Genomic DNA, 25,833 nt, shown 5'->3' with positions numbered 1-25,833 from the left:
CCGGCGCGCGCACGCCGGGCCGGCCCCCTCCTTGGCGGCGCTCCGCGCTCGCAGCACATGGTCGGCGGCGCGCCCCCGAGGCCGGCGGAGACCGGCTGCAGCCGGTATAGGATAAGCGATAGGCAGCGACGCGGGGCCGGGGCGCGGGCGGCGGCACGCACGGCTCGGCGCGGCGCGGCGCGGGCGGCGGGGAGGGGGGCGGGGGGCGCGGCGCGGGGGCCCGAGGCGCGGGAGCGGGCGGGGGGCCGGAGCCGGGCGCGGCGGGGCGGGCGCCCGGGGCTCGCCCGCCGGAGCCAACTTGCCCTAGGCTCGGGCCCACGCCCTAAGGGGTTAATCCTCTCTCGTGTTCCCGAGCGGCTTATAAGGAGGGGGCGGCCTGGCCTCCGCCTTATTGGGAGCCTTTTGGGGTTTATTCTCTTCCCTTCTAACTTGGTGAGTTGGTTTTATCATTTTACATGTTTAAAAGTTTGATGGTGGGGTGTGGGTGGGTTTTTTCTTAAGCTATGTTGGGAGCTTTGGGGGGCTGGTGGTGGGGGAGGCTGGAGGGAGGAAGAGGAAACCACTTAACTGCTTAACATTTTGGAGAGGTTATTCCCCCAAATCTTCTCTGACAGTTGGGAATGCCCGGGGCCCCCGGGATGGCGCGCTCTCACCATTGCGGGCAGCCGAGAGTTGCCTGTCGGTGGCCCGGGTACAGTCGGTGTCCGGAAAACACCTAAAGGCAGGTTTGGCCTTTGGGTGCCCCCCGGCCCAGGCGAGGGCCCCCAGGCTGTCGGGCGAGGGGGGCGCCGCGCTGAGCTCCCTGCACGGATTTTCCGCATGAAGTTGCCCGCGCGTCACAGGAGCGAAATGTCAGAGGTACCGTCCCCAGGCTCGCGCGCGCGCGCGCAGGGCGGCCCCGCAGACAGCGCCAGGGAAAGCGGGGTTCCCGGCCTCCCCCCGCCTGACACACGCACCCGGGGCGGCCGACGGGGAGGCAGGCATGTCCCCGCCGAGAGCAGCTCGTCCACCTTGACCGTCAGGGCTGTCAGCGGCTGACGGCTGGTCCCGCTCAACTTCCAAGGTTCCCAGGGCTGCCAACCACGGGAAAGCGCCCGGGTAGCTGAGCGGCGCTGTAGCCAGGGAGGATGGTTTTGCAGAGGAAATGGGTTATTTCCTTCTGCTTCTTTTTTTTTTTTCTTTTTTAAACCAGACCGCCACACTCTCCCACAGACAGATGATAGAAGTTTGTTAGGTGGCATGTAACGTGTCACCAAACACGGGGGGCGTCAGTCTTAGAGAAAAGCTCCCCGGAGCCAACCGGGGAAGAGCAAGCAATGACACCTTGTCATCCTGGAAGCTGGTTTTGTTTGCAGTTATAGACACACCGTGTCAGCTCTTTCTCAAAGGAGACGGTTTCTACCCTGGGAATGGGATTTCTCGGTAATCTTACTATTTTGCAAATCATACTAAGTGGATTGGGTGGAGGGTCTTGTTTGCAAAAACAGCCCCAAGTGCTATGCAGAGATCTCTGAGTGATGCATCTCCCCATGTCCAAGCACCAGTCCCTGTCATGGGAGGGGGGGCGATCAATAATACGTCCTGCCTGCCTGGTGGATACAGAAATACCTCTTCTCATCATTAAGTGTCCAAGACAGTTCCAGCATGTAAATAAGCAGTGCAGCCAAGTGGAAAAGCTCCTTCTCTATGAGAGCCAGCAACCCTGAGTTCTCCTTCTGTGGTTTCCCAAAAAGGACTTTCCTCGGTGGAACTCCTGAGGACGACACTGAAATTAGGGGATAGGTTTCTACATCACGATCTTGTAAAAGGGGGTGAATCGGTGCTCTCCAGGGATTCAGAGCAGCTGAGGCTGCCGTCCAGGTTAGGTTTGGGGGTTTTGTTGTTTTTTTTTAAAATAGAGAATTGAAGTGAGCTTCACCTAGATACAGACTGGTTTTGACAACTAGGGCTGGAAACAACTTGTCAAAAGCTGTTCTCCAGGCGACGCCTTTAAGAAGCATGGAGATTGGCAGTGGCTCGCTGAGGCTTTGTTCACACCAGCCACACCAGCAGCTGCCACCGCTGCCCATCCAGAGGCTGCATTTTGAACTTTGCTCTGATCTGACCCTGGACTGGCACCCTGACGGTCTATCATAGTCCAATATTTTGCATTCTTCATGCCTCCAGGGGACAGCTTTTCTCAAGAAATCAAATCGCAGCTGAGAGTCCCAGCTATAGCAGATTTCCAAGCCTTGGCAGAATTCTCGTTTATTTAAGATTAGACAACCAAATGCTCATAGGAAGTTACTCCAAACCACCCAGTGCATTTTGTCCGTTCTGCTTCCTTTGGGAGAACATTTGGAGGAAGGCGACATGGCTGCCAGGAACCCCTGTTCAGAATCGTAGCATTTTACCCTCCAGACCTCTGTGTCTCACCCCTGCTTTTAGAGGATGAAACTTAGGAACAAAGTCATTTCCCCATGAGCGTGAGGCCAGTTAATGGTAAACAGAAATTCAACAAATAACGCACAAGGGCCTCACAGAGACAGACCTGTGGACCTTGCGTCAAAGGACTCAAAAATGAATTGAGAAAGATGAAAGGGTAACTTGGAGCAAGTAGGGGTCAAAGGCTATCAGAGAAACGTAGATTTTTAGGGCAGGAAGAGATCTGAGATCACCTCCGTCTAGTTCAACTCCCTTGTTCACCTCTTGACAGTGAAAATCAAGCAGCAAGGTGATTCTCCCAAGGCCGTGGGGTTGCTCCTCGCTCGGCTCTATCCCCCCCACAGTAAACGAATATCCCATCCCATCCCGTCAGGGAAATTCACATGCCCGTAAAACCAAAACATTATTTCCATGTTCTGGAATTCTTAGAGCCTTTGAAGCCACAGGCCTTTCTCTCTTTCGTTTGTAGAGGCCAACCCGTTTGTTAAGCCAGTCGTCCTGCTGAGGGGACGGTAGGAAGGAAAGAGTCCAGGGGAAGGACTGATTATGCAAGCAGGGACTTCCTCACTTGATGACTGGGCTTCAGGGGGCTAGAGCCGTGCATTGCTTTAGGAGTGCCCCAAGACGCATGCTTTGTTTAGTGAACTTTTATTGAGCACATACTGTGTGCCAGGCACATGGCCAGGCACTGGGTCTGGAAAGAGCTGCCGACTGCCCTGTGTGCAAGGCGTCCTCAACCGTATGTTACAGAAACCAGGTTATTCTATTATCATTCTGTACTGTGATCTTCAAAGCTCAATATACCAGGGCATAGGCTGCTTTAGGATGATGAAGGCGTAAACTTGGGAGTATCAGTGGGTTCTGGGGTGTCATCTTTCTTTTATGATGATCCCAGGAAAACAATAAAAAAGCTGTCCTCCCCAAACCTAAGAATGCAGGTGAGAGTTATATTTGGATCTAGCTTCAGGGGAGTAGCCCAGATGTAAAGTTTAAAGAAACAAAGGAGTTGAACACCCAGAAGGAGCTCAGAGAGTGAAGAGAAGGAAAGCAGTCAGACAGCTGCCACCTTCGAGCCGGCTGTCCTAGATCAGCTCCAGCCAGCGTCCGGCTCCGTTACAGCCGCGTCTGTAAGAACCGTCTGGCACCTGCACTTTCCTCCCAGCTCCCAGGTCTCCTTGGGCCACTAGGTTTCACCTGAGCAATCAGGTGGTTGAGAACTCAGTGCTGAATAACAGAAGTGTCAGCTGCCAAAGCTGGGGGAGCTTTAAGGGTTCCCAAAGCCAGCCTCTTCATTTGACGAGTGAGGCACTCTGGCCCAGAGAGGTGCAGTGACTTTCTCCAGGTCACACAGTGACGCGGTGAAAGAGTCCTCACAACCTCTATAGGAAACGCCCCCTCCCTGGCCTTCAGAATGCTGTTCTGCATCCTGATACAGCGGGGCCCCGGGGAGACAGGAGATCAGATGCTGGACCATTTCGGTCCAGTCCCTTCCCCTCTCTGGGGGTCGGCTTCCCCATTTTGCAAAATGAGTGGGATTTTACAAAGAGGAGATGGACCCAGATGGGCTCCAAATCCCATTTTGGTTGTAACATTCTGTAATTCTAACTCCACCCACCCCGGGGCCTCCAGCCCCACCCATCTTGCACATTTAAACCACCGACGGCAACAGGCAAAGAAAGAGAGAGATGGGCACCCATCACCAGAACTGAAGCGCTGGCCTCGCCCAGAGCCTTCCCATAGTAGGTAACCTCGTCTTCCTACAAAAACTGCAGTCTAGTCTTGACCCTCTGAAATGCAACCCAACCAAAAGGTTCTGCGCCTTGGTCCTGCAGTGCTTTTAGGCTAGAGAGGGCTTCTGTCTGTCTCTCTGGGGCCTTTATCAATTTTACCCAATGTGTTTTTATTCAAGTTGGCCCCGAGCCCTCTCTTAAAATGCTAAGGTCTTATGGGCACCCTTCGTGCCGACCTGGCCTTGGACTTAGTCGCCACTGCTTGTCAGAAATGTTCTGAGCTCCGGGAGGACATGGCTGAATGGTTTTAAAATGTGATGGGATTTCAGTCTTAAGGTTCCTTATCATTATCATCAACAAACAATTTCATCCAGGGAGGCAGAGGCCATCTCTGTATTGTCACTGTCGCCCCTAGCATAGGCCCTGGCACCCAGCAGTTACTTTGTTGGAAAGAATTAATTAAAGCTGTGTGCAAGGTACCTGGGGGGGGTGGGGGTGGGGAAGGGATGCAAAGAGAAATAGGCCCAGATTTGTTTTCCGTGAGCTTACAGTTTAACTGAGCAAATAAGATAAATGCGTACAAGTAGACAGCAGCCCATTATTAAAGGGTGCCTGTCCCGTGAAGAGAGCTCCTTAGGTCGAGTGGATCAGAGGAAGCCTTATGCGGCAGGAGGATGTGATGAAGCGGGCCCTTGCGGCGCCAGCGGTGGGGGGCCTCCAGCCTGGGGAAGGGGCGCGCCGCAGGCAAGGTGGCTGGCGAGTCAAGCAACAGAACAGGAAGAACTAAGGCTGCTGAGATCCGTGGGGGGCAGGGGCTTCCAATTAGGAAGAACTTTGAAAGTCAAGCTGATCTCGTGGATTTTGTCCTTCAGAAAGAGGAAAGCCACTGAAAAAGTCCGAGCAGAAAAATGTCATGACGATGAGGCATTTCAGAAAGATTAATCGTACCAGACAGTTGAGAGACCAGTAAAGGAGTCTTGGGCTTCCAAGGCGAAGCTCAAAGGAGTGGCCCAGTAGGGGGGGCGAGATGGGAGGGGGACCTGAGCTGTGGACTCCCCCCCGCACTGCCCCTCCTTCCCTCCTACCCCGCTCCCTAGGGCTGAACAGGGTTCCAAAGCCAACACTGGCATGTACTTTTTTTTTTTTCCTTCTCAATCTTAAGCCCACTACCGTTGTCAGCTCCTCTGCCCCAGGTGCCTCATCTTGGGAGCAGACTTTGAAAGTCTTAACGGAGGAGGGGACTTGGGAAAACCTCAGCTGCTGGAGGGCTCGGGGTTCCCATGTTAAATCAGCTGCTTTCCGTGTTGGGAACATGAATGACAAACTGGTCTGTAATTGTTACCCTACACCCAGAGCCACTTAAGTGCTCTTCCCACCTTTGCCCTCAGCTCTCAGGCATGCCACACTGACACACACCAAAATGCAGAGGCCTTTGCTGCAGGGAGCACAGCGTCTTAAAGCATCTTATGCCCTATTTATGCAACCAAATAGCCAACAGTAAGAGAGTAATAAGTGAGTATATAGTCCTTTCAGAGTACTAGGCTACCATGCTATCAATAGGCTGAACAATATGAAATTAGGTCAGATTTGCTGCTTTGTAAGGTGCTCAGAGCAAATTCCGAATACTGGATTCCCGTAGCAGAAACTGGGAAGTCTACTGTCTAGATGAGGTTTTGTCCTGTTATTTCTCAGTTGCGCTCCATTTTCAATAAAACCTGCCTTCGTATGTGAACGTGACAACTCGCGGCTAGGCCATCCACGCATCCTGAAAATTCACCTGGCTACGACTGCATAGTTATAGAGAATTCTTAAACTCAAGGTGCGTTGCCATTAAGAGCGCAGAGACCACAGACTCATTTGTTATTTATAGGTATTAATTTTTAGTTGGGTTAAAAACACACATGACTGTTTCAAAGTGTATGTAATTGCAGAGGTTTTGAAAATGTCTGCGTTTTATGTGCTCGAGCCTGCCGCGGAAGACTTAAACGACCCTGCCTCCAGTATTAAATATAGTTTCCCCTTAGTGGTGATACGGCACAGGGATCTGATGTTCTGATGTTGGTTGCAACCTGAATGGAAAAGCATAGCAAGGTCAGGAGTAACTTGGTTTAAGTTCCCTGGCTGTCCAGACCCCACAAATTGGTAGTGCCTTATTTGGTCACTATATCCTAGAGTACTGGTCCTGTGTGGAAAAATTCCATTTCTCATACACCACGTGGCGACCGACTTTGAGGAACTCATTCATGCTAAACCAACACCAAGAAGACAGAATCCCCAAATTTTAATTTGCAGTCACATTCCGTTCACATAGGTACAGCCATATGGGACCCCAGACCATAATCAGAATGTTGCTGAGTAGGAGGTAGGATGGTCTGAATGACCAGGGGCACCAAGCAGAGATGCAGGATTTCTCCAGCACTTAGCTGCCCCTGCAAGGTGGCCTCTGAGCCTCTCTTTGCCGAGGCTTCATTTCTGATCCACATTCCTTACAGTCAATTCAGTCTTCCTTTACCTAACTTGTCTTCAGGTTCAAGGTCTGCACTGATCCTTGGTCTGGTGGCCATTCTTTGTCCTCCAAAGTGCCTCTAAATATTCTGCCCAGGCTCTTTATGTTTTTTTTGGTTAGTTTTTTCATTTAACTGCCATAGCTTGGAAGTCTGCCTTCCCAAAATCTTTCGCGGCTCCATATACAATACAAACATAGTTGGTTCATTAGATAGATAAGACAGATAGATGATAGATGACAGAGACAGATAACGATAGATATAAATGTGATAAGATGACAGATAAAAGATGACATAGATGTATAGATAGATAGATACTATTATTCAAAGACTTCACACTAACTGCACATGATTTAAATATTCATCAACCTAAGAAATGTAGTGAGTAGTTCTTATCCGTCGAGCGTTAGAATCATCCACCCTCATGCCATTGCTGGTCTAATTTTTTTTTTTTAACTTTTTCTTTTAGATTAAGAATGACCCAAAAGAAATCACAGCTTTGTTCCAGAGCCAATGTTTATACTCAAGTGCCTGATGGAGGATGGGGCTGGGTGGTAGCTGTTTCTTTTTTCTTCGTTGAAGTCTTCACCTATGGCATCATCAAGTCATTTGGTGTCTTCTTCAATGACTTAATGGACAGTTTTGATGAATCCAATAGCAGGATCTCATGGATAATATCCATTTGTGTGTTTGTCTTAACATTTACAGGTTAGTACATCTTCCAGCTTAAGCGCTACATAAGCATATGCCTCTTTCAGTCTGCCTAATTATGTAAGAGGCGCTGAAGGAAAAAAGCCTACTTGCCAGACTTGACTGCCTTCATTTAATGCACACGTATTAAACACCTACTGTATGCACTCTCTTAGGATACTGCAGATTATTTTGAGGACAATAGCAAACCCCGGTTCAATGGGAATGTGGTCATTTCCTAAAGAAGCATTAAAAGTTCTTGGCATCCTGGGTCCTGGTCTCGTAAAAACATGCTGAGGAAACAGGCTGGGAACATGAAAATGCGACTACATGAAGGAGAAAGATGGAAGGTGTAAAAGGGTGTATGGGAAAACTACCCATATTGCCCAGAGAGGATATTCTGAATTCCAAACACCTGTTTCCCTAAAGGACTTCACTGGCTAATCGGTCTGCCCAGCTCCCAGATCCAACAGCATCAGATGAATGGGACTGTAGTATAGTTCTTAACATACTGATTTTCACTTGGTCCCATTCAGACCTAATTCAGCACATCTCTGAGGTCTCATGACTGTTCATCCATCTGTCAGGGGCCGCGCCAGGGTCGTCTGAGAAAGCAAGGCCGTTGAACTTACCGCGGACAGTTAACGGGGCTGAACTTCAGCTTCCCTAACTTTACCCTAATATCCTGTCACGGAACCATTGCCTCTGAAGTTTTCTAAGCCTGTCGTTAAAGGCACTTAGTTTTCAGCCCTATACTGTCTCACAAAGGTAGCTCCACTGTTCTTCGCTACCGAGTAAAGTCAGAATCTCTCCCGTTAGCCCTGATACCCTCTCCTACACGGTTCACGGAAGTACTTCTAGTTCCGGTCTGAGTATTAAGATACTTAATTTCTTAATTGGCAGGATGTTTACTTTCTTGGAAAGATAACTTACATGAATTAGAACCAAAATTTTACATTTGGTAACCAAAATAAAACGAAAATCCCAAAGCTGAACTTTTAGCCGTTTTCTAACCAAAGATAATATAGTCAACAAGAAATTTCCAGCTAATACTATTATACCAGAAGATAATTGTTCTTCATGCTGTTATTCCAGTCATTAATGCCTTGAGTCTACACACTGCCTAAAAATGATCCTAGTGATTTCATTATTTGCTATATTAATATATTAGTTTACATTCAACTCACATAAGAGATAGGTATGCACCAACCCCAACAAAACTTACTCCTTTTTTAGCTCTTTCTATCCAGCATGTACGATGTTGTTCTTCCTCCCCCCAACTCTGGAGGGTTCCCTTATCTCATTGTACTCAAGGCGGTATCAGTGGGAGCCTAAGTAGCATCTGACTAGGAAGCTCATCTTCCAGATTTAAATGTCCCGGAGGATACAGAGCACAGAAGCTACGCCAACTGTAATTCATCAGCCACTCTGAACTGTCTATCCCATAGCTAGCCTCCTTTTGGTATGCGTAACAGAATTCACCACACTTTCATATCATTTGCAAAAAAGTCAAATGGAACTGAGCTGGAATTTGACCCTAACCGGAGCCTTTTAAAAAAGAATCCAAAGCAGTGAGTATAGAAAAAAAAAAAAAAAAAAAAGTGCCTCGTCCAATCACAGGAAAAGCCCATTTTTATTACAGAATAACAAATCTAATGCATATCCAATCTTATAGGGGCTCCTGGTGAGTCAAAATCTTTCATCGGAGACAAAAGATATGTTTTATACTATGACTCTTGATTTCTCTTCAAGGAGCCCCCAAAATATATTGTCCAGCTTGTGCAAATAGTAAAATAAGTCCTGAACTGACTTAAGGAACCATTGCACAAAATGCATACTTATCTTACATCATCACCTCCATGTTAAAGGCTTCAAAGATGGAATCTTACCACAGACTCACAGAGAACACAGAGACACAGAGAACAGATGTGCGGTTCCCGAGGGGGAGGGGGAGGGAGAGGGATGGGGTGGGTGGATGGGGTGAGCAGGTGCCAGTGAGTGTATACGGGATGGAGAAACACCAAGGCCCCACTGTGTAGCACAGGGAACTGCATTCTACATCCTGGGATAAACCATCCGGGAAAATAATAGTTTTAAAACACGAGTGTATATACATGTACGTATCACTGAACCACTCGGCCGTACACCTGAAACTAACACAACGTGGTAAACCAACTACACTTCACTAAACGTTAGAAAACGTAAAATTAAACAAGACGGAATCTTAGGGTATATGCAGAGCTGATTCACTCTGTTATACAGCAGAAACTAACGCGCCATTGTAAAGCGTTAAACTCCCATAAAGATGCTAAACACATTTTTAAAAGAAGGCGTCCTAGGGAGGCTAAGGCTTTTTTGCCTCTGGGAGCTGAGACCCTGTTTTGCTCTTGCTGCAGCTCCTGTGTCCACCGTCCTGAGCATTGGGTTTGGACACCGTCTGGTGGTGATGGTCGGGGGGCTGCTGGTCAGCGTGGGCATGGTGATCGCCTCCTTCTCACAGAAGGTCTACCACATGTACATTGCCATCGGCATCATCTCTGGTAAGTGCTTCTCCTGGGCTCGCTCATTCTCCAGAGACTTAGCTTCTAGAACAATGCGGGGGCCGGGGGGGGGGGGTAGGGAATCAAATCCAAAGTGTGTTTCTTTCTCCCTTTCTCTCTTTTCTTTAAAATTAATAATGTCCCAGATCAGTGGTTTTGAACTGGTCTGTATGGGCTCCAGGGTGTTCCCCTGGGAACCTCTCCTCAATCAATGCCCAAGACTTTTTGTCTGATTTTTTTTTTTTTTAATATTTACCAATGAGAAAGAGAACTTCTCTTTTGTGATAGTTTGCAGCCCAAAGACATCATTTTCACAAAGCAAGGTTTGCGTTTCTTTAGCTGAGATTTCCCAAGTCAGGCTGTGAGGACCCTGAGCTGTAGGGGAGGGTCTGTGCCGGACTTATTCTTCGGGGTCTGAGAAAAATTTTTCCCTTTCAAAACACTTTAAATCTTTTCATATGTTTCTACACATACCAAAACTCATTTATTTCCAAATAGAAGTCTTAAATAAAAACTATATTCGATAAGAGTTCTGTCCACTGTGGATTATATAAATTGGGGGGAAAAACATTGCAGAAAAGTACGGAAAAAAACCAGAGAACAGGTTTGTTTTTTTAACTCCTAGCTTTCCAAAACAGCTCTTGCAGTTTCTCCAGACCTCTGACGAAACCTGTTTTGTTTTTTTTTTTTTTGCTACAGCACTATTTTCCAGAATGAATTTCTGGGCTCCCAGAACTTACCATTTTAAATATGAGCACAAAACCCCCAGATCTTTGAGTGCATTCTTCTGGCATCAGTGAGGATGTGGTCCTTTCTGTCGTTTTTGACTTTCCATCACAGGTCTGGGATACTGCTTTAGCTTCCTCCCAACTGTCACCATTCTGTCACAGTACTTTGACAGAAGACGCTCTGTGGTCACGGCTGTTGCTTCTACAGGAGAATGTTTCGCTATGTTTGCTTTTGCACCAGGTAAGTGGACGACTACAGTCTACGTGTTCACGTGAACTAGCTCTTCTTGCTACACTGACTCTTGCCAACCGTCAGTTAATAGACTGACAGCTTCGACTGCGTGCAGAAGGAAAGGTTAATTGTCTTCTCTTCTCCAGCACAGTCTCAGGATCTGTCTTCCCTAACCCCGATTTTAGGAATTCAAACATTTTCATACTGGTCCAAGTTTACATAAATAGGAATATACAATGGCACATATTCAGTGGTAAGGCTTGAAACAGCCATTCCAAAATAGATGATTTAATGATTTCAGATTGTTCCTATTATTCTATTTCTCTCCTTGGTCAAAAGAGCCATATTCAATGCGGATTTAAACTGTGCTAGTAAAGTCCCTTTCGTGAATGGTGTGTGGATAATCTCACAGGGAGTTTTTTTTTTTTTTTTTGCGGTATGCAGGCCTCTCACTGTTGTGGCCTCTCCCGTTGCGGAGCACAGGCTCAGTGGCCATGGCTCACGGGCCCAGCCGCCCCGTGGCACGTGGGATCTTCTTGGACCGGGGCACGAACCCGCGTCCCCTGCATCGGCAGGTGGACCCCCAACCACTGCGCCACCAGGGAAGCCCTCACAGGGAGATTTTTATCCCTGGTTTATTTCCCTATCTTAACGAGAACCTGTGAATTTCACTAGCCAGTGGCAGACAAATCACCTTAGAGACTTAGATTAACCTCTTACTCTGCCATTTCTTGGTGAATGTGTCCGTGGATCGCGGCGGATTTGTCCAAAGGAGATACACGTAGTAGTATTTAGGGGTGACGTGTCATGTCTGAAGCTTTTCAGATAGTTCAGAAAAATTAATGTATGCTTGCCTATAGATAGGCAGACAGAGAAGAATGTTAACTGTTGAAATTCGCTGAAGTGCGGGCAGGCAGATAGGTATCATTCTTCGCACTTTTCTGTCCGTTTGAAATTTTTCAGAACAAAACACTGAGGGGAGAATCAGTGGCCTGTGAACGCCCTGAAGGTAGAAACTGCATCTTGGTTGGCTTTGTTCCCTAGCACATCCCTGGCACCTGGTAGGCAGGCACTCAAGGAATGTGAGTTGGAGCAAAGAAGAGCAGACCGATCATTGCCAGAGGAGGGTAAAGCACTTTGAAATACCCAAGCCTGAAAGATTTTGCAATTCTGAGTTTCCCATATTAACAGGGGGAGAAGAGGTGTGAGCAAAGCATGCTACGACAGTAAATGGAGACCCCGTGCCCCGGAATTCGGGGCTGTCTTGCTAAGCTGATCTTCTTTCTCAGGAACCAACTTACCATGTCTCTTATACCTGACTGTCAGCTCTCAGAGAATGAGAATCTAGTGAAATGAAATTCTAATGAACATCATTTCACCTTTGTGGGATGATGATGAAAATTCCTGAAGGTCTCGTGGGGCCCGCATTATCCTCTTCTCACTATGGGTCCTGAAGCCCCCTTTGGCCTGACACCGCCCAACCCCCAGAGGACCCCAGCCAGGGCCCAGTCCCCCCTCCAGGCTGCCTCTGGGCCGGCAGGAAGGTAGAACGTTCCACAAAGCAAGCGGAGAACTGCAGCAATACTGCACAGGACCGTACTGTGTCCACACAGTAAGTGTCTTAATTCCAGGATAAGCCTCTGAGCTTTTAGATTCTTCGTTTATCCTCTCCTTCATCTGTTACTACTGAGGGTTGAAGGAGTGGATGGAGAACCATCTAGCTCAGAGGGTGGAAATTCTGTCTTGAAGAGGCCAGAGGGGAAATATTTCAGGCGTCACGGGCAAGTCCTTGTGGGATCCACTCCTCTCTGTGGTGACAGCACAGAAGCAGCCGTAGACGACATTAAAGAATGATCTCGGCTGTGTTCTAGTCAAGGTTTATCATCCAGTAACAGGCTGGATTTGGCCCGCAGACGGCTGTCTGCCGAACCTTGATGTGGGTCACGGACTTGGTTCATCTCGAGTCTCTGCCTGGAGGAAGGCACCCACCAGAGCTCTCTCAGAGGCCTGGGCTGAAAATGTGTCTCTCTGCTCATCCTTACGCACCTTCCTCCTTCTCGAGTCCTAAAAGCCCCCAAAACCTAGAAGAAAGGGTAGTGCGTGTCGACTGCATTCCCACGGCCAAGTAACTTTTGTTTACCCGTTTCCCGGTCTGCGTTTCTTCTCGCTTCCCCCCACCCCCGCCCCCGGTCTTGAGTTCGTTTCTGACCTTGGCTTTTCTTTCTCCTTTGCTCCTGCCCACCCAAGCCATCACGGCCCTGAAGGAGACCATCGGCTGGAGGTACAGCCTCCTCTTCGTGGGTCTCCTGCAGCTCAACCTCGTGGTCTGCGGGGCGCTGCTCAGACCTATCATCATCAAAGGACCCGGGACCCCCAAAACCACCGCCCACGAAAATCGGAAAGAAGTGCAATACATGCTTGAGAACGAGAAAACCCGCACCTCGATAGATTCCATTGACTCAGGAGTAGAACTACCTACCTCACCTAAAAACGTGCCTGGTCACACGACCGTAGAGCTCGAGCCCGAGGCCGACCTGCAGCAGACCCTGGGCCAGCCCGGCCCCAGGCCCGGCTGCCAGAAGGCCCCGCTGCTGGACTTCTCCGTTTTGAAAGAGAAGAGTTTTATCTGCTACGCGTTTTTTGGTCTCTTCGTCACCCTGGGGTTCTTCGCCCCGTCCTTGTACATCATTCCCTTGGGCCTCAGTCTGGGCCTGGACCGGGACCGCGCTGCTTTCTTATTATCAGCGATGGCGATCGCAGAAGTGTTCGGGAGGATCGGGGCTGGGCTGGTCCTGAACAGAGAGCCCATCCGCAAGATCTACATCGAGCTCATCTGTGTCGTCTTACTGACCGTGTCCCTGTTTGCCTTTACTTTTGCCACTGAATTCTGGGGTCTCATGTCCTGTAGTGTATTTTCCGGGATTATGGTTGGGACGGTGGCGGGGACCCACATCCCGCTGCTCGCTGAGGACGACGTCGTGGGAATCGAGAAGATGTCTTCAGCGGCTGGCGTCTATGTCTTCTTCCAGAGCATCGCGGGACTGGCTGGACCGCCACTTGCAGGTAAGTTAAATACACAAAGTAAAACCCTTGTCTGCTATCCTTTTACAATATTTTACTTTTCCACGACGGTCTATCCCAGGATATTGAATACAGTTCCCTGTGCTCTACAGTAGCAGCTTGTTGTTATTCATCCTGTATCTAACAGTTTGCACCTGCTAACCCCAAACTCCCACTCCATCCCTCCCTCATCCCCCTCCCCCTTGGCAACCACAAGTCTGTGAGTCTGTTTCGTAGATGAGTTCATCTGTGTCACAGTTTAGATTCCACCTGTAGTATACTGTCCTTTTACTAATAGTGCCAGCTTCCTATTCAAGTCGAATGGAAAATAAAACTATTGATTTTTATACTTGCAGAGAATTTTAGAGGTGTCGGGATAGAGGTTACCCGAGCCACCTCTCTTGACTTAAATATGAGGAAAGTGAAAGCCAGAGAATGTCAGCGTACCGCCCAATGGTAAATCAGTGACCAAGTCAGGATTAGAACCTGGGTCTGCAGCCCAAGCTGCCCGGGCTTTTTCTACCTTTTTCTACCTTGAAAAATGCTCGCAGCGGGGGCGGGGAACGCTTGGATTTCTGACCTCATTACCCTCTGACTTTTGGGATAACAGAACTAAGGGTCTTCTGTAAGCCAGCTTCCCTTCTAGGGAGGGGTTTTAGGGAACTGAACCTAGAACAGCACTCTGCAGAGCGCTTCACTAATCACTACAGAATATTTCCCTGTAGGAAGGACATGGCTTTATTTTACATGTTAGCCCTGAAATAAGTCCTTGAGGTTATTGTGATTAGAAATCTTACCCCATGTGAAAAGATACCTGAAGTGAACTCGAGTGAAAATAAAAGAGCTCTTTCCTCTTAGGAGAGGATGTCAGCTTTCCAAAGGAGTGGGCATCTCACCGTTCCCAAGTTTTAGATCAGCCCACAAAGAACATCTGAGTGACAGAATTTTCTCAGGTGCTAAGTAGGTTGTACGTTTGTCTACATCTTCTCTCCCGTCTAGAAAAGACTCCTACCTTCCACATGCTTTTTTCTTAAAAACAAAACAAAACAAAACAGACAAAACAAGGAAGGCAAAGAGCCTGAGAAGTGGCTGAGTTTGGGGGAGCCTGGCGGGGGGGTCTTTGTGGCTAATGTGCTGACGCTCCCGCAGGGCTTCTGGTGGACCAGAGCAAGATCTACAGCAGAGCCTTCTACTCCTGCGCGGCTGGGATGCTTGTGGCCGCTGTGTGCCTCGCCCTCGTGAGACCCTGTAAAAGGGGGCTGTGCCGCCGTCCCCGAGCCGGGGAAGGGAAGGCCGAGAGTCACCGTGGGAAAGCTTTACAAGACATCCCAGAAGACTTTCTTGAAATGGACCTGGGGAAGACTGAGCACAGAGCTCCTATGAAAACGGAGCCCGTGTGATACGCCTGTCATTCACACCAGCCTCCCTGGGGGCTGGAGAGGGTGGGGGACAGGGGACCCAGGGCAGCAGAGATGTGGACCACCCACCCGCTTTCCAGACTACACTCTAAAGGGAATGTATGCGTGAACACCACTACCAACATCCTTCTTTTTTTTCTTGTAAGTTTTCCTTTTCGCTTGTTTTTTAAGCCAAAACAAAAACCACCGAACACCCTTTCTGTACGTCACCCTGGCTGTATTCAGTAGCAATACGAAGATGCACAGGACTCTCGGGGTCGCATTCCGGTTTTAAGAGTGACATGAATTGGCAAAGTGGTTTTAAGAGCTCTCACATGTGATAAACTACTATCTTGGAAAAGGACATCTGGCCGAGGCCACTGCAATGAAATTGGCCATTACAAAAAAAAAAAAAAAAAGCTTACATCATTTAAAACATTTCTAATTTTCAGAAATATGAACAAATTGTTTAAAACCCTTTGAAAAATACTGAGGTTTCCATTAACAAATTAGGGCCTCTGAATTTTCCACATAGTTCATGGAAATGAAGTACAGTTTGAGACCAAACATTTGGCTAGTAAACGGAAATTTTAAAAATAATGTAACTTGAACTTCATAAATGTGAAGATGACCACTTTTTTATGGCCAGTCACTACCAGAAGCATTTCGATACAGAACACACAGCACAGCATTCAAAAATGTGTTTCCTATTGCTTTTAATTATTCAGAAATATGTGATTGTAGTGTCTTTAATTTAAACCGCTATTTATTATTAAGTTATTCTAGAATGAATAAAGTAATCAAAAGAAAGAAAATCTGAGACATAAGCAGAATTTCTACCCCCTTTCTGCAATCCTTTACATGCCTCAAAGAATACTTCTTAACTTGTAAAGTGACTCTCGTAAAAGGCCAAGTTTAAGGATTCTTCAGTTTGATTAACGACAACGTGCGTCATTTCAGGGGGGGGGGGGATGATGATGAGTAGCAAATCGACTTAGCTTTTTTAAATGATTTGTTTTATCACCTAAGAATACTTGAGGATCTTCTTTGATCAGAATTATATTTCATTGAATTGTTGAAGCATTTCTGATTTTTTTTTTAATCTCACCGTTGAAGCATTTCTGTATTTCACGTGGGATAGCAGAGACATTTATTTTACCATCATGAGTTATATCATATAAACCCTGATTGCTCTACGTTACCAGAGTTATTGGGTTAACTGGTCACTGGGTTTTTTTTGGAGTTACATTACATGTATAGTATTTCTCATGTGCACATTTTTCTGTAAAAGGGCAAGTATGAGGGTAACAGGTTGGCTGCGTACTCATAATGTCCTGAATCTCACTCTACAGGTGATGGTCAGTACTGCTGCTCCATCTTTATTCATTTACTGTTAATTTATGACAACTCAGGGGGAAAAAAAATATAACAAGCCTAGTTTGGTTACAGGTACACACAAGCTTGAATATTTCTCTGCACTGAAATGAAAGTGGCATAGTTCATCACCACCTGCTACGTTTCTGTACAGTGTTTGATCAGCCATAGAAATAGGACAATCTGTAAAACTTTGGGGAGGGGCTGGGGAGGAAATGACAACGTGTCTGTCAAAAACAGACACACCTAGAACAAGCTGGATGTAGCAAATCTCTGTCACTACCAGAGAAGGACTTGGAGCTTGTGGCACTTTTGCAGACTTCATGACTTCAGCACTTTACAGCCTTTTTTACTATGAATGTTCAATACAACTTAATATTTATATCTGGTTTCAGAGCGATCTGCTTAAGACGTCCATTCTGTTAATTGCATGGAAAATAAAATGTATGCCAGTTTCAGTATGTCAGTAATCAAGGTTTTAAATATTTGGCAGAAAATGAAAACAGGATTGCTGATTTGTTCTGTATTCTGTGACATTCTGGTACTTCTAGATTTGCAATAAATGTATGGCTTTTTTATTTAAAGAAAGTGATTCGGTTTTTTATTGACTCCTTGGCGTTCATTGTTGGATCCAGTTAAAGTTATAAAAACTCAAGGAAGATTCATGTCAAATAACGTTTTTAAAAGCTTTTGTGCAAAATCTTTTAACTGCACTAGAGACACATAAACGTTTCCAAGACGTGTTAGTTGAACATCATTATTTCATAAATGAAAAATAAATGAATGGGGACTTCCCTGGTGGTCCAATGGTTAAGACTCCACACTCCCAATGCAGTGGGGCACGGGTTCGATCTCTGGGGAACTAAGATCCCACATGCCACACAGCATGGCAAAACATAAAAAAATAAATAAATGAATGAAATGATATCCTGGTGGCCACAGAGAGATAGCTCAGCCTATCAAAAGTAATAAGTGAAAATAGTTAAGACTAACCATACGTAGTTACAGAACAGGCCTAAGAACTGCTCTAACCTGTAAGTAAACAGCACGGACTTTCCATGCCAGCGGTCTGCAAAATCTTTTTCTGTAAAGGTCCAGATAGTAACTATTTAAGCCTTTGCAGGCTTGGTCACAACTATTCAGCTGCAATCCTTTACATGCCTCAACTTGGTCACAACTATTGGTCTGGCTTGGTCACAACTATTGGTCACAACTATTCAGCTCTGCCTCTGTAGGGCGCAAACAGCCATAGACAAAATGTAAATGAATGAGCATGGCCATCTCAATAAAAGTTTATTTTTGGATACTGAAATTTGAATTCCATAAAATTTTCACACACTATGAAATACTGTTGATTTTTTTCAGCCACACAAAAACGTAAAAATCATTATTAGTTTGCAGGCAGTCAAGAAAAGTCGGCAGTGAACTGGATTTGGCCTGTGGGCCCCACTGATCAGACAGGTACCACCAGTAGCAAAACTGTAAACTAGCTGTCCTGACTGATGGGAAAGGATCATCGTGGCCAGAGTGACCCTTAGATCACAGGTGCCAAAGATAGGAAAGATCAAACAGCTGCTAGCACATTATCAGGTTTCACTGCCTGTGATTAAAGAGATTTGGCTTCCACGTTACTGACGAAATAATTTCACTACAAATGTAGACCACTTCCCTTCCCAAAATAAAATCATTCCAGTTGTAAAAATGAGATAAGATCATGTGTTCTTTTAAGACAAATGCATCCTTAACAGATACAATGTTTCCAAGCTTTTGAACCAGGTTATCAATTTTCGACTCCAATAACGTGTAGGGTAGCTCTTGTACATTTATTTGCCTTTCCTTTCACTCAATACCTGGTGATAAAACATAGATTCTAACTCAGAGTTCCGTGGCCGAGTCATCCATTCACGGCACTTGAGGTATTTATTACATTTAGATTTCTTTACTTCTCAAATATTATAAATCAGAAAGGATCATGAATCCCTTCTTTTTTTTTTCTCTCTTCTTGGCCGCAACGCACTGCACAGCTTGCGGGATCCAGTTCCCCGACCAGGATTGAGCCCACCCCACGGCAGTCATAGCACCGCATCCTAACCACTAGGCCACCAAAGAAGTCCCATGAATCCTTATTTTTAAAAGCTCCCAGATATGGGGTTCACTAATACGCCTAGAATTTAGAAGCCACTGCCCTTAAAATTTTCAATGGTTATAAGCATTCATTAAAACGACCAATTTAAAGACAATCCAGACATGGTACACGCTAAAAGATCACTCCTATAAGTATACATCGCACTGCAAAACGAGAAGCTGTCCTGGGTTTCAGGTTTATGGTTAATACAGGGGAGGCCTACAGTCTCCAACAGGTGGGCCAGACTCTGTTGCATAAGTAAGGAAACTAGCTCCCCCTGGTGTTCAGTGTCTGTCATGACCGCCTGAGGGTGCTGAACAAGAAAAGTGCCAAGGTCAGGAACTTGCAAAATTTCGTTTTTCACGTACGAAAAACTCTCACGGCCAAATCACAATGACCACAGTGACTATAGATCTCCTAGTGGGGAAATGGGACAGCAAAACTGATACCCCAGAACACTTTATCTATAAAGGCTTTTAAAATATAGCTCACCCAAGGTTATGGGAAAAAAATACAAACTGTTGTGGCCATGAATTTATATTATGTATCTACCTTTCCGGCAACTCAAGAAGAGAACAAGCACGCTAACCATCCTAGCAACTTACTCCCCTAGAATCCGACCCAAACTCTACCTTCTCTACACTGGGGACTCTCTTGCTAAGTCCCCACTTCACTGCGGGTCTCCCGACTGTGTGAGGGCAGCAGGGCCACGCTAACCTGTCCTCAGCAGAAGCCTGATCCTTCCCCCACATCCTACCGGCTCTGCTTGCTAAATATATCCAGAACCTGACTGCCTTTGCCAACTCCGCCAGCAGCCCTGATCCGAGTCAATGTCATCTTCGCTCCATCACTGCAATCGTCTTACAGCAAGTTTGCCCACTTCCGCTCTCGCCACACATGTACCCCAGCCCACCCTGGCCTTCGTTTTCCAGACAGAAGCCTGTAACAATCCTTCTAAAGCATGAGCTGTACACGACCACATGCCCAGGTCTAGTGCTTTCTGCCCGGCTCTTACTGCACCGGCTTTATTATTGTTCCTTGGAATCACACGCCTCAGGCCTTGGCATCTGTGGTTCCCTTTGCCTGGTCCCGCTTCCCTGAGATGTGCACATGGCATGAGCCTGCAATGTGGTCCCCCCGCAAAGGTCACCCCCGAGGAGGCATGTGCGCATACCCCATCCAGAACAGCACTTGTCTCTACCCCTTTACTCTGAGCTTATACAAGTATTGTTATCACTTATTATCATTAAAGCATAGCAGATAGCAGTTTTTGTTCACCGCTATATCCCCAAAGCTTTGAGCAGGGCCTGGCACACTGCAGGTGATGCTCCAAAAACAATGGACGAGCTAGCGAGTGCCTCATTTTTCACTGGCATTTCCCAGAGGAAAAAAATGGTACCTATTTACGATTACACTCAAGAGTCTGGTGCTTCTACGAATCAGCTCAGACGGCCTGAAAGCACGGTGCTCAAAAGCTGCTGGTCCCAGGCTCGCCCCGCACTCCGTGCCCCTCCCTCTCCACGGCCTGAGTGAGTCAGGGCCCCTTAATCAGCGGCTCCTTTAACCCCGTCCTGTCTGAGCGAAGAACAGACGCCCTCCGGCGACCTACACGCAGAGGCGGGGCCAAATCCAAAGCTGAGCCCCGGGAGCTGTGCTAACAAAGAAGAGAACGGGAAATCCCTCCCAGCAGCCTCAGCAGCAGCGGATTAAATCACAATAAACTTGATGTACCTGCATCTGGGGAATACCTGAATACACAATGAATCATCCCAAATTGAGGCGGTGGACTTTGGGAGCAACGGTAGACTTGGGGTTTGCTTTCTGCATCTAATTTGTTTCTGGATTTATGTTTATCTTAGTTTAGTATTTAGAGTTCATTGTCATTGGTAGATTTATTGATTTGGTTACGCTCTTTCTTTTTTTTAATATTTATATATATTTTTTATTTTTCTCTTTTTGTGAGTGTGTATATGTACGCTTCTTTGTGTGATTTTGTCTGTATAGCTTTGCTTTTACCATTTGTCCTAGGGGTCTGTCTGTCCATTTTTTGTTTGTTTTTTTTTTAGTATAGTTTTTAGTGCTTGTTATCATTGGTGGATTTGTTTTTCAGTTTGGTTGCTCTCTTCTTTCTTTTATTACTTTTTAATTTTAATAACTTTATTTTATTTTATTTATTTTTTTTCTTTCTTTCTTTCTCCCTTTTCTTCTGAGCCATGTGGCTGACAGGGTCTTAGTGCTCCGGCCCGGTGGCAGCCTGTGCCTCTGAGGCAGGAAAGCAGAGTTCAGGACATTGGTCCACCAGAGACGTCCTGGCGCCATGTAATATCAAACAGCGAAAGCTCTCCGAGATCTCCATCTCAACGCTAAGACCCAGCTCCACTCAACGACCAGCAAGCTACAGGGCTGGACGCCCCATGCCAAACAACTAGCAAGATAGGAACACAACCCCACCCATCAGCAGAGAGGCTGCCTAAAATCATAATAAGGTCACAGACACCCCAAAACACACCACCAGATGTGGTCCTGCCCACCAGAAAGACAAGATCCAGCCTCATCCACCAGAACACAGGCACCAGTCCCCTCCACCAGGAAGCCTACACAACCCACTGAACCAACCTTACCCACTGGGGACAGACACCAAAAACAACAGAAACTACGAACCTGCAGCTTGCAAAAAGGAGACCCCAAACACAGTAAGTTAAGAAAAATGAGAAGACAGAAAAACACATAGCAGATGAAGAAGCAAGGTAAAAACCCACCAGACCAAACAAATGAAGAGGAAATAGGCAGTCTACCTGAAAAAGAATTCAGAGTAGTGACAGTAAAGATGATCCAAAATCTTGGAAATAGAATGAAGAAAATACAAGAAATGTTTGACAAGGACCTAGAAGAACTAAGGAGCAAACAAACAATGATGAACAACACAATAAGTGAAATTAAAATTCTCTACAAGGAATCAATAGCAGAATAACTGAGGCAGAAGAACAGATAAGTGACGTGGAAGATAAAATAGTGGAAATAACTACTGCAGAGAAGAATAAAGAAAAAAGAATTGAGGACAATCTGAGACACCTCTGGGACAACATTAAACGCACCAACATTCGCATTATAGGGGTCCCAGAAGGAGAAGAGAGAGAGAAAGGACCCAAGAAAATATGTGAAGAGATTATAGTTGAAAACTTCCCTAACATGGGAAAGGAAATAGCCACCCAAGTCCAGGAAGAGCAGGGAGTCCCATACAGGATAAACCCAAGGAGAAACACGCCGAGACACATAGTAATCAAATTGGCAAAAATTAAAGACAAAGAAAGATTATTGAAAGCAGCAAGGGAAAAACAACAAATAACATAAAAGGGAACTCCCATGAGGTTAACAGCTGATTTCTCAGCAGAAACTCTACAAGCCAGAAGGGAGTGGCATGATATACTTAAAATGATGAAAGGGAAGAACCTACAACCAAGATTACTCTACCCAGCAAGGATCTCATTCAGATTCGATGGAGAAATCAAAAGCTTTACAGACAAACAAAAGCTAAGAGAATTCAGCACCACCAAACCAGCTCTACAAGAAATGCGAAAGGAACTTCTCTAAGTGGGAAATACAAGAGAAGAAAAGTACCTACAAAAACAAACCCAAAATAATTAAGAAAATTGATATACATATAAATAATTACCTTAAACGTGAATGGATTAAATGTTCCAACCAAAAGACACAGGCTCGCTGAATGGATACAAAAACAAGACCCATATATATGCTGTCTACAAGAGACCCACTTCAGACCTAGGGACACAAACAGACTGAAAGTGAGGGGATGGAAAAAGATATTCCATGCAAATGGAAATCAAAAGAAAGCTGCAGTAGCAATACTCGTATCAGATAAAATAGATTTTAAAATAAAGAATGTTACAAGAGACAAGGAAGGACACTACATAATGATCAAGGGATCAATTCAAGAAGAAGATATAACAATTATAAATATATATGCACCCAACATAGGAGCACCTCAATAGATAAGGCAACTGCTAACAGCTCTAAAAGAGGAAATCAACAGTTACACAATAGTAGTGGGGGGCTTTAACACGTCACTTACACCAATGGACAGATCATCCAAACAGAAAATTAATAAGGAAAGACAAGCTTTAAATGGTACAATAGACCAGATAGATTTAATTGATATTTATAGGACATTCCATCCAAAAACAACAGACTACATTTTCTTCTCAAGTGTGCACAGAACATTCTCCAGGATAGATCACATCTTGGGTCACAAATCAAGCCTCAGTAAATGTAAGAAAATTGAAATCATATCAAGCATCTTTTCTGACCACAACGCTACGAGATTAGAAATGAATTATAGGGGAAAAAACATAAAAAAACACAAACACATGGAGGCTAAACAATACGTTACTGAATAACCAAGAGATCACTAAAGAAATCAAAGAGGAAATCAAACAATACCTACAGACAAATGACAATGAAAACACGACAATCCAAAACCTATGGGATGCAGCAAAAGCAGTTCTAAGAGGGAAGTTGATAGCTATACAAGCCTACCTCAAGAAACAAGAAAAATCTCAAATAAACAATCTAACCTTACACCTAAAGGAACTAGAGAAAGAAGAACAAACAAAACCCAAAGTTAGCAGAAGGAAAGAAATCATAAGATCAGAACAGAAATAAATGAAATAGAAACAAAGAAAACAATAGCAAAGATCAATAAAACTAAAAGCTGGTTCTTTGAGAAGATAAACAAAATTGATAAACCATTAGCTAAATTCATCAAGAAAAAGAAAGAGAGGACTCAACTCAGTAAAATTAGAAATGAAAAAGAAGTTACAACAGACACCGCAGAAATACAAAGCATCCTAAGAGAATACTACAAGCGACTCTATGCCTATAAAATGGACAACCTGGAAGAAATGGACAAGTTCTTAGAGAGGTATAACCTTCCAAGACTGAACCAGGAAGAAACAGAAAATATGAACAGACCAATCACAAGTAATGAAATTGAAACTGTGATTAAATATCTTCCAACAAACAAAAGTCCAGGCCCAGATGGCTTCACAGGTGAATTCTATCAAACATTTAGAGAAGAGCTAACACCCAACCTCCTCAAACTCTTCCAAAAAATTGCAGAGGAAGGAAAACTCCCAAACTCATTCTATGAGGCCACCATCACCCTGATACCAAAACCAGACAAAGATACTACAAAAAAAGAAAATTACAGACCAATATCACTGGTGAACATAGATGCAAAAATCCTCAACAAAACACTACCAAACAGAATCCAACAACACATTAAAAGGATCATACACCATGATCAAGTGGGATTTATCCCAGAGATGCAAGGATTCTTCAATATAGGCAAATCAATCAATGTGATACATCATATTAACAAATTGAAGAATAAAAACCATATGATCATCTCAAGAGATGCAGAAAAAGCTTCTGGGGCTTCCCTGGTGGCGCAGTGGTTGAGAGTCCGCCTGCCGATGCAGGGGACATGGGTTCGTGCCCCAGTCCAGGAGGATCCCACATGCCACGGAGCAGCTGGGCCCGTGAGCCATGGCCGCTGAGCCTGCATGTCCAGAGCCTGTGAGAGGCCACAACAGTGAGAGGCCTGCGTACCGCAAAAAAAAAAAAAAAAGCTTCTGACAAAATTCAACACCCATTTATGATAAAAACTCTCCAGAAAGTGTGCATAGAGGGAACCTACTTCAACATGATAAAGGCCATATACGACAAACCCAGAGCAAACATCATTCTCAATGGTGAAAAACTGAAAGCATTTCCTCTAAGATCAGAAACAAGACAAGGATGTCCACTCTCACCACTATTATTCAACATAGTTTTGGAAGTCCTAGCCACGGCAATCAGAGAAAAAAAAGAAATAAAAGGAATCCAAATTGGAAAAGAAGAAGTAAAACTGTCACTGTTTGCAGATGACATGATACTATACATAGAGAATCCTGAAGATGCCACCAGAAAACTACTAGAGCTAATCAACGAATTTGCTAAAGTTGCAGGATACAAAATTAATGCACAGAAATCTCTTGCATTCCTATACACTAATGATGAAAAATCTGAAAGAAAAATTAAGGAAACACTCCCACTTACCATTGCAACAAAAAGAATAAAATACCTAGGAATAAACCTACCTAGGGAGACAAAACACCTGTATGCAGAAAACTATAAGACACTGATGAAGGAAAGTAAAGATGATACAAACAGATGGAGAGATATATCATGTTCTTGGATTGGAAGAATCAATACTGTGAAAATGACTCTACTACACAAAGCAATCTACAGATTCAATGCAATCCCTATCCCAATCAAATTACCTATCCCAATCCCAATCAAATTACCAACGGCATTTTTTACAGAACTAGAACAAAATATCTTGAAATTTGTATGGAGACACAAAAGACCCCGAATAGCCAAAGCAGTCTTGAGGGAAAAAAACGGAGCTGGAGGAATCAGACTCCCTGACTTCAGACTATACTGCAAAGCTACAGTAATCAAGACAATATGGTACTGGCACAAAAACAGAAATATAGATCAATGCAACAGGATAGAAAGCCCAGAGATAAACCTACACACCTATACTCAACTAATCTATGACAAAGGAGGCAAGGATACACAATGGAGAAAAGACAGTCTCTTCAATAAGTGATGATGGGAAAATTGGACAGCTACATGTAAAAGAATGAAATTAGAATACTCCCTAACACCATACACAAAAATAAACTCAAAATGGATTAGAGACCTAAATGTAAGACTGGACACTATAAAACTCTTAGAGGAAAACATAGGAAGAACACTCTCTGACATAAATCACAGCAAGATCTTTTTTGATCCACCTCCTAGAGTAATGGAAATAAAACCAAAAATAAACAAATGGGACCTAATGAAACTTAAAAGCTTTTGCACATCAAAGGAAACCATAAACAAGACGGAAAGACAACTCTCAGAATGGGAGAAAACATTTGCAAATGAATCATCGGACAAAGGATTAATCTCCAAAATATA

At 45.2% G+C, this 25,833-nt stretch overlaps 3 protein-coding genes across 8 annotated transcripts in view; 1 reads left to right on the top strand and 2 right to left on the bottom strand.

Moving 5' to 3' along the window:
- The window catches only part of ARSG (arylsulfatase G), a 115,823-nt gene that overhangs the window by 86,438 nt on the left and 3,552 nt on the right, over window positions 1-25,833 (bottom strand). The gene's annotated exons all lie outside the window — the stretch shown is intronic.
- Window positions 244-17,261, top strand: SLC16A6 (solute carrier family 16 member 6). 2 transcript variants are annotated; one of them, XM_060290571.1, is made up of 7 exons: window positions 244-432; window positions 1,193-1,422; window positions 7,128-7,366; window positions 9,745-9,888; window positions 10,729-10,857; window positions 13,096-13,911; window positions 15,058-17,261. In XM_060290571.1, the coding sequence occupies exons 3-7, from the start codon at window positions 7,135-7,137 to the stop codon at window positions 15,306-15,308; spliced, it is 1,572 nt and encodes a 523-aa protein (XP_060146554.1). In that variant the 5' UTR covers window positions 244-432; window positions 1,193-1,422; window positions 7,128-7,134; the 3' UTR covers window positions 15,309-17,261. The 2 variants fall into 2 exon arrangements, with proteins under 2 accessions (XP_060146554.1, XP_030693894.2); XM_030838034.2 differs by lacking the exon at window positions 1,193-1,422.
- AMZ2 (archaelysin family metallopeptidase 2) overlaps window positions 6,143-25,833 on the bottom strand; it is a 34,373-nt gene continuing 14,682 nt past the window's right edge. The window contains exon 8 of the mRNA XM_060290576.1: window positions 6,143-6,223. Coding sequence (XP_060146559.1) covers window positions 6,158-6,223 — 66 coding nt within the window. The 3' untranslated portion in view covers window positions 6,143-6,157. The remainder of the gene's footprint in view (window positions 6,224-25,833) is intronic.

The sequence above is a fragment of the Globicephala melas genome, chromosome 20 (genome assembly GCF_963455315.2).
Source record: "Globicephala melas chromosome 20, mGloMel1.2, whole genome shotgun sequence".
In the NCBI taxonomy this organism is placed as follows: Eukaryota; Metazoa; Chordata; class Mammalia; order Artiodactyla; family Delphinidae; genus Globicephala; species Globicephala melas.
This window is presented reverse-complemented; position numbering and strand designations above follow the sequence as displayed.

Excerpts from the sequence above, each read along its gene's own strand:
- SLC16A6 (XM_030838034.2), top strand. The coding sequence starts at position 7,135 with ATGACCCAAAAGAAATCACAGCTTTGTTCCAGAGCCAATGTTTATACT. Across the intron at positions 10,858-13,095 it reads TATGTTTGCTTTTGCACCAG|CCATCACGGCCCTGAAGGAG; the intron begins GTAAGTGGACGA and ends TGCCCACCCAAG. Across the intron at positions 13,912-15,057 it reads GGCTGGACCGCCACTTGCAG|GGCTTCTGGTGGACCAGAGC; the intron begins GTAAGTTAAATA and ends ACGCTCCCGCAG.